At 42.4% G+C, this 17,523-nt stretch overlaps 1 protein-coding gene across 1 annotated transcript in view; it reads right to left on the bottom strand.

Moving 5' to 3' along the window:
* Nucleotides 1-16,579, bottom strand: part of LOC103193724 (serotransferrin-like) — a 46,788-nt gene extending 30,209 nt beyond the window's left edge. Inside the window, exons 1-7 of the mRNA XM_042780399.1 lie at nt 16,537-16,579; nt 13,609-13,754; nt 3,469-3,577; nt 2,552-2,728; nt 1,672-1,813; nt 807-862; nt 74-252 (exon numbers count right to left, since the gene is read on the bottom strand). Coding sequence (XP_042636333.1) covers nt 74-252; nt 807-862; nt 1,672-1,813; nt 2,552-2,728; nt 3,469-3,577; nt 13,609-13,754; nt 16,537-16,579 — 852 coding nt within the window. The remainder of the gene's footprint in view (nt 1-73; nt 253-806; nt 863-1,671; nt 1,814-2,551; nt 2,729-3,468; nt 3,578-13,608; nt 13,755-16,536) is intronic.
* Nucleotides 16,580-17,523: the final 944 nt, after the last annotated feature.

The following is a 17,523-nucleotide window of genomic DNA, read 5'->3' as shown; positions in this document are numbered from 1 at the left end:
AAGGAAAACTCCCAAATCCAAGTAAGGTCCACAAAGCAGGAGGGGAGGAAGGCAGATGGGTAGGTGGGGATACCTGTGCCTTATTGAGAAGATCCCAGATCAAGTCCTCTTTGCCATCCACACTTCGGGCCACAACAGCATGAGAAGGGATCCAGGCCAGGCTGCAATCCTTGTATTCATCTATGGGCTTCCGGGTATTGTCTGGGCAGAGCAGCTCATACCGATCTCTGTCAGCCTTTTCTGGCAGGTTCTCTGAGGGAGGAAAAGCCAGGTGAGCTTCTCTGCAGGCAGAAGTCATGAATTGTGGTGCTTCCACTGCAGTCCTGCAATTCCCATTGAATCATAGGATTTGTGAGCTAGGGGGTGCCCAGAGTGATCATTGAGGGCCAGAGAACATAGAAGGAAATTGACTGGCTCAAGACCTACGGCCAGTTAAAGGCATAGGAGTTGATGGCAAGGAGGGCTCTGATGCCCAGTGCAGTGTACAGCCCCACATCCCATCCCTCCAATAAGTCTGATCTTGGCAAGCAGACTGGAAGGCCAAGATCAACCAGATCAACTCCAAACCCTTGGCATGGTAACAGTGCCCCTGGAAGTAGAGCCACTTGTGAAGAAGGTCAAATCATGGAAAGAGGCCCAGGAGTTCAGGGGGGAGAGTCCACAGGTGCACATCTCTGAGTAGGAAAGAAACCCAACTGATGACAAAAGAGGAGCACTATCTATTCATGTCTGACTATTGAGCATGCAAAACAGGGCAACAGAAGAGACTTGAAGGAGACATGCAGCATTCTTCTCCCATCACTTACCAAGTATTGTCTCGTACTTGACAAAGGCCACATCTCCAACATTCTCCTGCAGACACCTGTGTGAAGAAACACACTAGGAGGACTCCTGCAGGGCAGGATCACACAGTCCAGCCCTGGGGCAAGGGCTTCCGTTTCTAGGCAGAGCTGGGGGAAGCCTATGTGCAGCCCCCTCATTCACAGAGTAAGACCAGCACTTTGCGACACTGACACCAAAGTAGGGAGACGAACTCACTAGCTGGAGGCTCCTCATCTTGTGTCCCCAAACAGCAAAAAGCAATTGAAAATATTTTGATACTGAACAGATTTAAGGTTCTGCCATGGAAAACAAAGGCATCACCTCTCCTGAGGGTGGGAATGTGCCCTTGGCTGATTTCTAGTCTATAAAACTTTAGGATATAACTAATGGAAAAAGAGGAAGGAAGAAATCAGCCATGTGAGCTGTCTATATAGCAGCCATAAGGGGAGGCAGGAGAGAGGCCAGAGCATTGAGCAGGAGGCACTGCCACAGTAGAAACATAGGGTCAGTCGATAAAGAATGGGCTTGGACACTAGAGACATGCTTGTCCTTCCAGGCTCAGGGGCTCTGGGCAAAGAGAAAGGGCCCCAGCAGAGGGGCTTGCTTGTCACACTAGTGAGGCAGTGGGCCTGGGTGTAAGCCTAACATGTCTGGAGGCAGGATGAAGGGGAACAACCACTGGCCAGGTCTCAGAAATGCCCAGCTGTACCATTTACTCCCTGTGAGGGTATTAGGTCTCCTCAATGCCCCTGTTGACAGACTGGACATTGGTTTGGGCCACAGAGGGTCTCTCAGCCTGAGGCCATGTGACACTTGGGCCACCACGGAGCAGCAGACAGTCTCACTCACTTGAGAGCACCTGAGTAGCCGAAGAAGCGTTCATGGGAGTTGCAGGCACACTTCTCTGGCCCGGCACACAGTTGACACAGCTTGGGGAACTTAGTCCGATCCGCACAAGGGACACAGCTGCTGGAGAAGAAATTGGCCACTGCTGCTCAACACAGAGAAATGGACATCAGGGCATGAGCCAGCCTTGCCACAGGCAATTATATTTCCCATCCTCGGTTATTAGGGGACAGAGACTGACCAAAACAAAACCATCAAACTCAGTCCCAGCTATGCTTTACCTGTATTAACTCACCAAAATCAAGGGTTCCCAAACAGGAACAAGTCAGTCCCTTCTCTCCCTCCTCCCCAAGAAACAGGCCTGTGCTTCCACACACCCAGGCCTGTCTCAGCTGGCTGTAAGGCCACCCATCTCCCTGCCTTGTAAGAGCCATTCCCAAGGGGTGGGAGAACTGGCCTAGAGAGGTGCAGGCCAAGGGTATAGCCACAAGATGGTCACCAGAGAAGCCTCTAGCAGAATGTGATACTCATCAGCTACAGGCAGGAAAGGACTCCAGGGAAATACACAACAGGGCCCAGCAACAATGGCCCAAACTGAAACTCTCTGTGGGGCCCAATGCCTTTCCTCCCCATCCCACATGACTGCCTCTGGAAGGGTGTGGGGAGTGTGGAGAAGAAAAAATTCAGCTGCCACCTTCCAAGAGTTGCTGGTGCAGCAGACCCCACCAGTTAAAAGCTGCTTAACGTCCCTCTCCCCACATCCCACCTCCAGGCTTCATCACACATGTTCACCTGATAGGGAGTATGTGACTCCAAAGTCACCTGTGTATGCAATTGGATTAGAGATGCCTGTCTGAGGGCACCTACCCTCCTGCCAACTTACCATTCTCAACTGGCACACGTGGCTCCGGCAAGTTACAAAGAAGCCTGCCGATGGGGACATTCCACCCAGCAGACCTGCCTAGGCCCGTGTGGCAGGACTTCCTGCCTTGCAGCTGGTTCCACTGGAAGTTGCTGTCTTTCAACACCACAGCCACGGCATGATATCCAGTTTTTGGATCTGCAAAGGGACAGAGTAAATGAAAGACCCTCAACCTGAGCCATGGGGAAATATTGATCATCACTACTAAATTCCTGAGTTGGGAAGGGAAACCCAGAGGTGATGTTTATATTGAGGTGGATTGTAAGGAGGCATGGACAGGAATCAGAAAAAACCTTCCTAGGTCACAGCAGGAACATTTGTAATAACCTCCAGGCAAGCATAGAGTCCAGAAGGCCACATATACATGTGCTTACCCTGACCCTGCAGTGTATCTGCCTACCTACCAATCGAAGTCCACTAGGAAACTGGGGATGAGGCAACAGACACTCACATTTCTTGACTCTCTGCAATTGTTTTCTGTCTCTTGCAACAGGTCCAGAAGTATTGGGCTGGTCTCAGAAGAGTTGCAAGACTATTGGAGCTCCTAGTGTGTGCTCCAGAGTGGCCTCTGCCCTGTGTATGGTACCAATGGTCCTGGAGGCTTCAAAACCCTGGACACATCACTGACTCCCCCTGGTCTATGTGTCTGACTGCACATAGTCTGCTTTGTTTCTCCAGTGAACATATTTCTATGTTCTATGAGGGAAGTACCATCCCTCAACCAGCCCAAAGTACCACAAAAGCCTTGATTTATGCATGCAGAGGCCACCAGGCCCCTTGTTCCCCACAAACTCCACTGAGAGGAGTGTTCATCAGTATTGAATCTCCATTACTTGCCAGAAAAGGACAAAACTGAGCATCTACCAGGGAGAACTTACTGTCTTTTGACCCATGGAACTCTGCCACAACAGGTTTCAGGTTGTTGGGGGCCAGGCCTGCCTCATACACCCAGCCTGCATCAAGAGTCACAGCATCTGCTCGTTTATCCTGAAAGAGGACAGACCAGACCAGCATGAGGCCCTTGCTTCCAAGGACCAAATCAAAAAGTTAAAACCATTGCCATTGAGTTGTTTCTGACTCATGGTGATTCCATGTGTTACAGAGTAGACTGCTCCCTAGAGTTTTCTTTTCTTCTTTTTTTTTTTGGAAGATGGGACAATCTACTTCCACACTTCCATAAAGATTTACCACCTTGGAAACCAATAGGGGTCACTATGAGTCAGAATTGTCCACACAGTTTTTTTGACCTTAATCTTTATGGAATCAGGTTGCCAGGTCTTTCTTCCAGAGTGCCATTGGATAGATTCAAAGCACCAACCTTTAGATTAGCAGCTAAGCACAAAAGATCATCTAAACCCAGGCAAATGGGGATGAGTGACGGGACCAGAAGAACCTTCAACTTGGCCATCCTATGTGTGACACTGCCTGCTTCAGCTGACCCAACCTTCAAGAGGACCCTTAACCACCATATTCCTATTCTTCCTGCATAGAGGAAGGTTGGGTTCTTTTTTTCTTTTCCCTGGTAATTCCAAATAAATATTAATTCAAATAAATAATTTCCCATTTGTGTTCTTTTTATTCATTTATATTTAAAAGAGTTTTGTTATTTTTGAAAGCTGCGAGTCAGAATTGACTCGATGGCAGTGGGTTTGTTTTTTTAGTAATGCTGCGATATTGAATGATATTACCTCACCAGATATTCATTTTTGCCTAGTTGGTACTGAAGTGTATTTTTGTAAGATCTCATTTATTTTATATGATATAAAACTTTCCATTTCTAAAAATGTTATTATTTAAGTAGATCTATAATTTTCATTATTCTATGGATATCTATATCCATTACATTATAGATAGGTTTGCATATATAAACCAAAACCAAACACATTGCCGTTGAGTCAGATCCAACTCATAGCAACCCCTCCTTGGGTTTCCAAGGTGGTATCACTACAGGAAAAAATTGCCCAATCTTTCTTCCGAGGAGTGGCTGGTGGGTTTGAACCTCCAGCCTTCTGGTTAGCAGTCAGATGCCTTAAGGACTACACCACCAGAGCCTATAATATTCTAGAAATTTTAAACCATTGTGGTTGCTCCTAATTGTTTTGCTATAATTTATATCACTCTAATGAACATCTTTTGAGGAATTATGGTGGCACAGTGATCAAGGCATTCTGCTGCTAACCAAAAGGTCAGTAGTTCGAACCCGTCCACTGCTCTGTGGGAGAAAGATGAGGCAGTCTGCTTCTGTAAAGACTTACAGTCTTGGAAACCCTAAGGGGCAGTTCTACTCTGTCCTAGAAGGGTCGCTATGAGTCAGAATTGACTCAATGGCAGTGGGTTCTGTTTTTTTGTGTGTGAGGGAATGAACATCTTTAAGGAATCCTGGCGGCACAATGGTTAAGCACTTGACTGCTAACCAAAAGGTCAGTGGTTTGAACGGAGCAGTGGCTCCATGGGAGAAAATACCTGGCAATCTACTCTCATAAAGATTAAGCCTATAGAAACCCTATGGGCAGTTCTACTCTGTCATACAAGGTTGCTGTAAGTCAGAATCAACTCAGTGGCACACAACAAAAACAATGATGAGTATCATTGACCTTATATTCACTTCTGATTAATTGTTCTCTTGAGATAACATCATAAGAGTAGAAAAAGAGTATTAACGGGTACATCTTAATGGCATTTACTGCTTATTTTACTATATCATATTTTCTTTATTTGTATTATTAAGTGCAATCTGACATGAAGACCTTTGGAATTCAGTGATGTGTCCAGGATCCTTAAAAATTATACAGCGATTTAAAATAATAATAACATTTGTAGAAATGGAAAAGTTCATATAAGTACCAGCTATGCAAAAGTGAACATAGTTATATGGTGAGATGGCATTATAGACTTATTTTTATTATATTTCAAAACCTTTCAAAATGTTGTATTTTCAATTCAATTACAGTTATTAAGGAAGAAGGAAAATTTCCTTGTTATTATAATTTCTTTGTATGAATAATATGTTCATGGTATTTTTCTTATGCATTTCCTATTAAGCTGAATGATTTCTTTTTTAAAGCACATAAGTATTAATATTTTCTCATTATTTGAAAATATATTTTAGTCTGCTGATTTCTAATTCATTTTACCTTTTTAACTATTTTACTTTCATTTATTTAAATTCTTTTAAAATTATTCCTTTGTGATGATGTATCCTGTTACTTTACTGTTGCTGTCTTCATTCTTCCACATATCTGATGATCTATTTCATTTATCCTAATGTCTTAATAATATCATTTTATGCTTAATTATTGATTCTACCCAGAATTTATGTTAATATATGATACAAAGTATTGCTTTAAAATTCTTTCTGGAACATAAAGGTAATCGTTAGAACTTCAACAGCAATCTTGTGACAATGAGGCAATCTTAAAAATGGAAAGCCAGGATTAAGGATACCACAATAGTATAAGAAGGCTGGAAAATATATTATCACATAGATACAACAATGGAAATGGACTTTTTGTTAGTTAGTTTACTGATTAACAGGTGCTCAATGGGCATAGACTCATCTAGATAAGGTTGCCAGCTAAAATAATTAATAATTTTTTTTGTATAAGTATGTCCTAAATAATGCATGGAATAAATACTAAAAATATTTTGGTTGTTTATCTGAACTTCTGATTCAACTGAGTTTCCTTATATTTTTATTTATTAAACCTGGCATCTGTGGAACTTATTCTAATTCTAATTCTAATTCTAATTCAATAGATGTAGATTAGGAGGACCCTGATTATTCTGAAGTATGTCATCTGTGGAAAATATTTAGAACAAAATCTATGTCACCCACCCTCAGGAATCACCTTTCAGCCAAACAACAGGCCTATAAAGTGAACAATCACATCCAAGAGGAATGTACTCCTCAGAATGGTCGATCATATGAGACCAAAAAGACAGCATTTGCGCAAAAAATAAAGGTCAGATGGCAAGAGGGGGCAGAAAAGAGGGACGGCTGGAAATGCGGATCCCAGAGTGGAAGTGGGAAGAGTGCTGTTACATTCAGGGCATTGCAAGTAATGTCACAAAATAAAATGTGTATAAATTGTTGAATGGAAAGTAACGTGCTCTGTAAACTTTCACCCAAACCACAATAAAAATAAATAAAATAAAAGATCACAGATAAAGGCAATTCTGTAATCAGGAAAAAAAAAAAAGCATAAATGCATTCTTTTCCTTCTTTTCTTTATTGGTTTAAAAAGTAATTACCCTAAAAAAGAAAACTTACGTCAGTGTTTCTCAGGTTTATATAATTCTTAGAAAGCCTGAGTACATCTGGGATTTGAATCCAGGCCATCTGAGTTAATTTCTTGTCACTAACTTACTGGTTATATTATTTTGATTTTATGATTCTATGAACCCTCACCTCTGAGTCAATGAGTCACTTGAAATATTATAACTGCCTTCCCATTAGGTCTGGAATTTCTTTTCTCTTTATATGAATTCTTAAAGAGATCAACATTTCCTTTTATATATACACTTTTAAACATATTTTTATATGTTTAAAATATATAAACTCAGAGACTCACAGAATACATTTTTGATGACTGATACATCTATTTTCAGTATTATAAATGAGTAGGAGATATGAAGGACCTTTCTATTTATGACAACTAACCCAAGATACAAGGAGCTCTGGTAGCATAGTGCCTAGAGCATTTGACTGCTAACCAGAAGGCTGGTGGTTCGAACACACCAGCTACTCCTCGGAAGGAAGATGGGGCTATCTACTTCCGTAGTGATACTGCCTCGGAAACCCAAGGAGGGGTCTCTATGAGTCGGCTCTGACTCGACGGCACATAACAACAACAACAACCCAGGATACTATCTTTGTGGCTTTACTGGTCTCACAAAACATAGGAAAAACCATCAAAGACTTTCTACACAACACACATACACACACCACAAAATAAAAACAAACATGAGCTTTGCCCGTAACAGTGAGGCTAGAGAGAGTAGTTAGGAGCCTAGGCTCTCTTGCCCAAGGTGCCATAGCCTGGGCAGAAATACCCTGGGCCTCAAGGCCTCAGAAAGATAAGTAGCCAAGGTCTGAAACAGGAGGTCCAGGGCTGGAACAAAAGGAATCCAAAGGAGAAAGTCAACCAGTAGGGAGGGGGAAAATTAAAACCAAGCATGACCTCCTAGGTAAACATATCCAAACTCAGAAGAAAGTAAGTCACAATGAGTGGGTATCAACATAAGCAACATGTCTAGGCCCCAAGGATTTTGGAAGCTGGAACTGTCAGATGCAATAGATGACAACTATGTATGAAATGTTTATTGTCATGTATGAAATAAAGGCTGCAATTTCAGAAATGAGCATAAAACAAAAAACTATCAGAAAGAAATAGAAAAACTTTTAAAAACGGAAGTTTTGGAAATGGAAATTTTAACTGTTGAAATGAAAAATCAATAGATGTCCCTAAAGACTTGAAAGCAGAGACTCAAAAGATACTTGTGAACTAGTGTTTATTACAGCACTATTCACAATAGCCAAAAGGTGAAAACAATCTAAATGCCAATCAACAGATGAACAGATAAGCTAAATGTGGTACATACGTACAATGGAATACTACTCAGCCAGGAGAAGACACAAAGTTTTGATACATGCTACAATATAGATAGGGCTTGAAGACTATGCTGAGTGAAATTGGTCAGTCACAAAAGAACAAATATTTTATGGCCTCACATAAGAAGATAAGGCAAAGGTATAGAGATCAAAGTTTATTAGTGGTTATTAGGGGTAGGAAGAAGGAAAAAAGAAGGGTTAATGGTGATGCAAAAATCACATTGATTAAGGGCAAGTTTGCACAGCTGATGAATGTAATCGTAATTGGTTTCAAAAGGAATTGATAAATATATTTACAAATACCACCACCACCACAACAACAACAAAAGATAACTGGTGAGGCTGCTTATGCATGACCAAAAACCTCATGGGATTTGGGTCCTTGCTTTGGAGGTTTAGGGTCATAGTTTTTTGGAACATCCCAGTTAATTGGCTTAATAACATGTTTAGTGCTTCTGTTCTACCTCCTAGTTTGTTGTGTAATGCCTGGGATCTTACAAGTTTGCAAGCAGCCAGCTGAGTCACAATAATAGGTCTCTATTCAATTGGAGCAACAGAGGAAGAAGGAGAGTCAAGAATAGGAGGAGGATATGGAATGTGTGGTTAAATGCCTCCATGAAAAACTGCCTTCCTTGCCATAAGACCGGAAGAACTGCATGGTGGCCAGCTACAATTTCTGGACATCTTGATCAAAGATTCTATAGAAAAATCCTAATCAAAAGGGGGGAAATGCAGAACAGAATTTAAAATTCTCAAGGACTGCAGACTTTCTGGACACATGAGGGCTAGATGAACCCATGAAACTACTACCCTGAAGTAGTCTTTAAACCTTAAACCAAAAATATTCCCCAAAGTCTTCTTAAAAGCAAACAATAGTTTAGCTTAACTAATCAAATAGGTCTGACTTGATCATTATGCTCTTTTAAGAACTATCTACATGGAATCAAATTGACAACAGCTATTCAAAAGATTAGACAGGAAGCTTAGGGGGCAGTGAGTTTATGTTAATAGGAGAGGAACAACTCAGGAAAGGCGGTGAAAATGGTTGCACAACTCAAAGAATGTAATCAATGTACATGTAGGGACTGTGGAACTGGTGTATGTTTTGCTCCATATATTGCCAACAACAGCAAAATAAATAATTTTTAAAAAGTTAATGGATGTGTTACATTGAAGATTAGATATGATTAATGTGAGTGAGAATTGGTGAACTAGAGGGTAAATTTGAAGAATTTATCCAGAATGCTGACAAAAAGAGTGCAGAGATGGGAATTATTAATGAGAGGTTAAAAGATACAGAGAATAGACCAAAAATCCTCATCTATCTTATTAGGATCCTAGAATAGGAAAATGGAGAGGAGAAAAGGCATTATTTCAAGAAAAAAAATGCCTACAAATTTTCCAGAATGAAAGAAAAACATGAATCCACACGTCTGGAAAACACCACATATCCCAAAATATCCGAAACACAAAGATTTCCACATCTGGGACTCTCGTAGTGAATCTGTGAAACATCATAGACCAAGGCAATATGACTGCAAAACCAGCTGGGGAGAAGGAAAAGATGGAAGGAATGATTGAAGAACACAAGATTTCTCAACCACAATGGAAGCCAGAAGACAGTGGAATAATATTTAGAAATAATCTGCAAATAACTTTCAACTTAGAATTACATATATAGTAAAGATATTATTCAAGATCTGGTGGCACAATGCCTGAGGCATTTGACTGCCAATCAAGGTGGTGGTTCAAACCTACCAGCCACTCTGTGGAAGGAAGATGGGGCAATCTGCTTTCATAAAGATTTACTGCTTTGGAAATCCTATGGGTTTCTATGGGTATTCTATGGGTCAGAGTCAACTTGATGGCAGTGGGTTTGGTTTTGGTTTGGTTTAAAGATATTATTCAAGAATAAAACTAAACCAAACTAGTTGCCACCAAGTTGATTCCAACTCATGGTGACCCCATATGCTGCAGAGTAGAACAGCACTTCATAGAGTTTGCATGGCAATGATCTTTCTAAAGCAGATCGCCAGGCCTTTTTTTCAAGGCTCCTCTGGGTGGGTTCAAAACACCAACCTTTCAGTTGACCACTCAGGGATTCCATTCAAGAGTAAGAGGAAGAAAATGCACTCACAGAGAAAAAATACAACTGAGGGATTTAAAACCAAGAGGTTGACTCTAAAAGATCAAGTAAATAATATGTTTCAGGGAGAAAAGTTATCCCAGAAGGATGAGCTGAGATATGGAAAGGAATAGTGAACAGAAAAAATTGCAAACATATCAGAAAATCAAACAAACGTTCATTCTATCTCTCTCTTTTCCTCTCTCTCTACACACACACACACACACGTGTCTACATATATACATATACATATATAAATGTATATACAAAGAAGGAGCTCTGGTAGCATAGTGCCTAAGGCACTTGACTGCTAACCAGAAGGCTGGTGGTTCAAACCCACCAGCCACTCCTCAGAAGGAAGCCTGGGCAATCTACTTCCATAGTGTTACTGCCTCGGAAACCCAAGGAAGTGTCGCTATGAGTCAGATCCGACTCGACGGCACATAACAACAAAAACAACAAATATATAAAGAAATGAGTTCTGGTAGCACAGTGCCTAAGGCATTTGACTGCTAACCAGAAGGTTCATGGTTAAAATCCATCAGCCACTCCATGGAAGGAAGATGGGGCAAGCTACTTCCATAAATGTTTACCATCTTAGAAACCCAATGGGGGTCACTATGAGTCAGAATCAACTCAATGGCAGTGGGTTTGGGTTTTTTTTGTTTTGTTTTGTTTTTGGTGTGTGTAAAATAACTACATTGGAGGTTAAGAAAAGATAGAAATAAAATGCTGGATGATAATAATATCTAAACAGGAAAGGGGATGTCTGAGATACTGTATTCCAAAATACAGTTATTGTTTGGAAGGGAATCAAGAATATTTTACTAAATATTAAGGTTAAACGTATAAGACAATTATCCAAGGAAAACCAGTAAAGAATATTGTTGTTGTTATGTGCCATTGAGTCAGACCCGACTCATAGTGACCCCTCCTTGGGTTTCCCAGGCGGTATCACTATGGAAGTAGATTGCCCAACCTTCCTTCTGAGGAGTGGCTGGTGGGTTTGAACCACCAGTCTTCTGGTTAGCAGTCAAGTGCCTTAGGCACTACACTACCAGAGCTCCCTCCTACGAAAGAATATAGAATGCTTAATTCCAAAACAAATAGAGTGGGGGGAGAAAAAAGTGGAATAAAAGGAAAAAATACAGATTCATACACACACACACACACACACAATTTAAAATGGCAAGAAAAGTTAGATGGAGGAAACTCATCTGAATTTATCAGTAATCACAATAAATGTTAAGGAACTAAATTCACTAAATGAAATAAATGAGATTGTCAGATTGCTTGAGTAAACAAAACCAAAACAAACAAAACAATATGCTGTTTTAAAAAAAGATACATCTAAAGCATACAGACACAGAGACTGAAAATAAAGGAAAAGAAAAAGACATGGCAGAGAAAAACAACCAAAGAAATTTGGTGTAGTATGTCAGTATCAGACATAACAGAGTTTAAGGCAAAAAGCACAGTCCGAGATAGAAAGATTATTTCATAAGGATAAAATATCTAATTCGCCTAGAATGACATGGATTAATCTCTGATGTACTGCAGGTAGTAGTGGAAATTGGAGCAACCACTTTAACAAACAATTTGGCATTGTCTTAAAAATCAAATACTCATATACCCTGTGGCACAGCAAGTTTGCTCCCATATATACTCAACAGAAACTTTTAATATGTGTGTCCCAGGAAATATGTATAAGAATATTTAAGGCAGACCTGCTTATAATAAGCAAAAAGATAGAAGCAATCGCAATGGCCACTAAGTAGAAAATGAATGTTGTTGTTACGTGCCATCGAGTCGGACCTGACTCATAGCGACTCCTCCTTGGGTTTCTGAGGCAGTATCACTATGGAAGTAGATTGCCCGACCTTCCTTCTGAGGAGTGGCTGGTGGGTTTAAACCGACAGCCTTCTGGTTAGCAGTCAAATGCTTTAGGCACTACACTACCAGAGCTCCCTAGAAAATGAATACACTGTAGTATATTAACATAATGGATTGCTGTGAAGCTGTGGAAATTAATGAATGATAACTACATTCAATTTTATAGGTGAATCTTAGTAACATAATATTAAGGAGAAAAAGCACGTCTCAGAAGACTACATACAGTAATATACCACCTTTATAAGAAAAAATTTTAAGCTATATAATCATTTAGGCATACCTGCATATGTCTTAAACATATGTCTTAGAGCCCTGGTGGCACAGCAGATAAATACTCAACTGCTAACCTAAAAGTCGGCAATTTGAACCCACCAGCCTCTCCACGGAGAAAGATGTAGCAGTCTGCTCCTGTAAAGATTAAAGGCTTGGAAACCCTATGGGGCAGTTCTACTCTGTCCTATAAGATTGCTATAGACTCAACAGCAATAGGTTTGATTTCATTTGATATACATATCTTACGACTAAAATAAAAAGGCAAGAGAATTTCAGGATTCTGTTTCCTCTGGATGGGTGAACACATAATTAAGTAGGGCACCCAAAGGATGCCATTCACGTGGAATCCAATACACAGTAGGCCTGGATTATCGTTTTGAAGCAGTTGGTAGGTTCCATGGATAACACTACTTTTTATTGACATAAACCAAAAATTGAGAAATGGGCATGACACATAGACCAAGAAAGTGTGTCATGAGTTAAGGGTTATAATTAAACTATTATAGGGATTAATGGCCAATTAACACACACACACACACACACACACACAACACCCCAGACCTGTTCTTTATATCAAACCATTGATTGTTTGTTTTTCTTCTCTCCTGACTAGACTATAAGCTCTTTGAGAATAAGACCATGTGTGTTTACATTCACCACTGCAGACCCATTGCCTAGCACAATCTGCTACATGTTCAGATATGTTGGATGAGTGAATTGTATTGTGATAAACCTAGAAAACAAAAGGATCAGACATCATCTGCAGCTAGATACTGTGTTTACTGATCATCCTACTTCCCCAAGGTATATCAGGAACTTCCAAAACAATGTTTTATGATAATTTTAATAGCAGATATCTTTGGGGTATTTCCCACCCAAGTTTGGAGAACATATTGCCTCAAAATAGTCACTTTCCAGACTATGTTGACTTCTGCTGTAAGACTTACTAAAAATCCCTCCCATTTCCATTTTTGAAGTGATTTTATTAGTAGCAGCTTTGACGGCCCCACATACCAGCCCCTACTTGTGAATAAAGAATTGTTTCAAAATGACAGGTGAAAGAGAAAGAGAAATGATGGGTTTTCTTCCACTCTCCTTTAGGCAGTAGTTACTTACTACAATGGCCTGGATGCACTCATAGTAGGAATTTGTCCTCACACACGAGACTGGAAGGACACTTTTCATATCGTTGCATTTGTCATGCTCTGGTTTTGATGTGGTGCACCATCTCACAGTTTGGTCAGGGACAGCCAGACACAGCCCTAGGGAAGAAAGGCCAGAGGTGTAAGGACCCTGTTCCCTGTGCCAGTCAGAAAGACAGCACCACCCTCCAAAGGGTCCTCAAAGGTGGTGAGACCCCCAATACTATGGCACCTAGTTACCCTTCAGGCCTGCAATTAAACTCACTCCGTGGCTTCCAGCCAAACAATAGATAGGCATATAGGGTGAACATTTACTCCTTACAGCGATCAACCATGGGAGAACAGAAGGGCAGTGTTTGCACAGGGAGATAGATCAGGGAGCAGGAATGCATAGGAAAGAAGGACACAATGAAGAGATAACTACAGGGAGGAAGTGGGAAGAAAGCCATTACATTGTGGAGACTGCAGTCAATGTCATGAAACAATATGTAGAAACTGCTGTATGGAAAATGATTTTTTTTGTAAACATTCACCCAAATCACAATAAAAATTTTGAAAATAAATAAATAAATATAAAAAAATTTTGAACCTCAAAAAAAAGGGGGGAGTTTTTAAAAGTGCCACATCCTCTCTGTCCCATCCTCCTTCTACTCCTGTTCCACAAATGCAGCTGGGCACAAGTTGCACTGCATTCCAAGGCTGGGGCTACAGTAAAGGCACCCTAATGACCTCCCAGTTTACAGCTGACCACCCTGTGCTGACCAGAGGGGTACCGGCTTGACCATCAACTCTCAATTGCATACAGCAGACTGAACCTCTGACTTCTTGCCTCCTCCCCTTGCCGTCATACCCCTGACTTGCCATGGAACAAGAAGATTCTCTATTAATGCGCACACAGTGTATCCAGTATCTCAACACATTGGCTCTGTCCCACAATGCTGGAAAGCCAGCAGGGTAGGAACTGGGGTCAGAGAACTTGATGTTTTATCCAGGGTCACCTAGTTTGTTAGTGGTCACACCAGGCCTAGAAACCAGGTCTCTGGGCTGATTTGCTCACTAGGCTATCCACAGAGAGCAGCCCAGGGGACAAAAGAAGATAGTATTCCAAATTACTTTCTTCCTTGCTTGTAGTTGGGAATAAATGATTGGAAAGATCATGAATTTGCCTGTAACCATTCTCTGTCATCCTCTGTTCCAGGAATAAGTTCCATATACTCAATGGTCTTCTCTCCATTTCCACTTACCCCTCCCTCAGTTTTCACTACGTGTTTTTTTTTTTTTTTTTTGGCTGCCATTTAGAGAGAAGGCTAAATCCACCCACATCTATAGCTATTAAAATCCATGTGGTTGCAGATGGTTTGTTCTCCATCATGTGAGTTTTGGTGCTGTCCCCACAGGCCTCGGTCATCTCCACTCTCTGTGGGCCAACAGGTTCACAGCAGGGCTGACTCAGGGAATCTGGTGAAAAGCCACAAAACACAAAGCTGGATAGGGGAAGACCAAGAGTTCTCCAGGAGGGAACAGGAGGGAGCCATGGGGGACTGACTGCCCCAAGCCCCCTTTACCAGGCCTCTGCCCATGGAAAATCAGAGGAGGCAGCCTGAGTCAACAGCAGACCCTCACAAGTACCACCCCTCCCAGGTCCAGCTGCAGGAATGTGCCTCTCAGTCTGGCAGTCACTCTGCACAGCCCTATGAGATGCACTGGGGACAAAGGCAAATAAGGTGGGGCCATCACTTAAGAAGTTTAGTTTTATCAAGCAAGTCACTAAACATAGAAGGCTCTAAAGATGTGAAAAAATGCACCCAAGTGGAAGTTAGAAAAGAAAGGGGGTCCAGAGGATTTCATTTAAGCCTCACCTGGCCCCACCAGGTGAGTGCTATTATGCCCTTTTCTGATGGCAGCTAAGGAACTCTGGTGGCATAGTGCCTAAGGCATTTGACTGCTAACCAGAAGGCTGGCGGTTCAAACCCACCAGCCACTCTGGAGAATAAAGACTGGGCAATCTACTTCCGTAACACCTTGGAAACCCACAGGGGGTCACTATGAGTCCGAATGACTTGATGGCAGTGAGTTTGCTTTTTTTTTTTTTTTCTGGTGGCAGCTAGAGAAGCAAAGAAACCCCAACCCCTGTGGGCAGTGTCAGATTACCCAATAAGCAAGGTAAGCACAAGCTTACTTGTGCTTAATTACTACTCTGTAGTGAATAGTTTCACATGTTTTCCCATATGTGGTGAAACCCATGTGAAATTGTCCACTGCAGATTAATCATTAAGTACAAGTAAACCAGTGCTTACCCTGCTTATTGAGTAATCCACCCCTACCTGTGGGACACAGCAAGTAGTGGAGTCAGGATTTGGACCCAAGATGTCTGAGTTCAAATCCCATGTTCTGAATCACCTGGCTGCACTTGTCTCCTCAGGGAGGCAGCATCAGACTGCCCAGGGAGGGGGAGTCAGATAAGTGAGGCTTTGGGAATGTGTACTTGACTGAGGAGGCAGCTGGAAGAGTTTTGATAAAATGTGATTAGAATTGTTCTCATTTACTGTATTGTACCGCTGCAAGAGTTATCGGATAAGAAGGAGGACAGCGATTTGGAGAAAGAGGAGGGAAGGACACGAAGGAAGAGGAAGGCGAGGAGTGAGCAGTGAAATGATGGCAAGAGGCTCAAGGCAGAGCCCTCAGAGGCGCTCACCCGCTCAACCGCAGAGAAGTTCAGAGCAGTTTGCTTGGTGGTCAGAAAGATGACTGACTGGAGATGTGGCGGGGAGGAGCGACGGAAAAGCACTCAGTTTACAACCACCACGCAGAGCACAGATCCAGTGCAGGGGCGCCCCGCGGGCTCCGGAGGAAGAAGGGGCGCCCAAAGGCCGGCGAGTCTGCGGGCCTTTGCTGCACTTACCCAGAACCCCGAAGGCAAGCAAGGCGCAGACGGTGAGCCTCATCCTCTCAGGTCTGCGGCGCTGAGTGGCGAGCACAGATAGACCCCGCTTCTGTGCTACTTCTCCTGGGCTCCCGTGCCTCTTTATATCCGGCGGGGAGTCGGCTGGGCACAACCTTTGACCTCACCATGTTTGAGCAGCCTGGTTACCCAATCGCCCCTCACCCTCTCCCCCTTCCTTCTTCACCCTTGCTGATCATCTCATTTCCTGAGCCCTGGGACAGCCCCGCAGATGGAATCTATCAAAAATGCTGACTGGAATGGAAATAAAATTAAATCAAATCAACCCCATGCCAGTACTGTACACTTGCTCTGTTCCAGGAATGTGGCTAAAGCGAGTGGTGAGTGTGTGTGTGTGTGGGGGGGGGGGGGGGGGGGGGGGGGACAGGGGCTGTTCTGCTCCTGAATCCCAGGTTGCCAGAGCTGGACGTGCCTCTTGTCCTTTCTCTCATTGGACATTTGGCAACCTTGAGGGCCAAAGAAGAAAGTTAATTTCCCTAGATCTCAGGGAGGACTAGAGCCTGAGAATAACAGGCAAAGACCTTCCAGGGAGTATATGTGGAAGGAGAACAAAGCTGGGCTCAAAGTCAAGAATGTCAGGCCCAACACCTTTCATTCTTCCTTGGGTGTCCTCAAAATCTTGCTTCTCCAATCTTAATGGCCCACCCCATGAGCTGCTGCCTCTCCCCCTTGCCCTCTGAGCTAAGGCTCTTTGGCCTGAAAATTTTCCTTGTCCACAGGCCCCTGGCAGGGGCCACTGCCTTGCTAGAGGCAGAGTCAGAGGAGAGATGATCCCCTTGCACAAGAAGATAATGGTCCCCTGGGGAATATAGTCAAGACACTGTGAGACTCAGAACAAAGTGCCATGTTAACATAAAGACTATTTGAATACCTTGGGGGACAGAGACCCAAAGAGAGAAAGACAGAGACCCAGAGGGGGAGGAAAAC

Source organism: Orycteropus afer, unplaced genomic scaffold, assembly GCF_000298275.1.
Source record: "Orycteropus afer afer isolate SDZICR_OR568_19922 unplaced genomic scaffold, OryAfe1.0 scaffold00003, whole genome shotgun sequence".
In the NCBI taxonomy this organism is placed as follows: Eukaryota; Metazoa; Chordata; class Mammalia; order Tubulidentata; family Orycteropodidae; genus Orycteropus; species Orycteropus afer.
The sequence above is the reverse complement of the archived record's forward strand: the minus strand, read 5'-3'. Positions and strand labels throughout refer to the sequence as shown.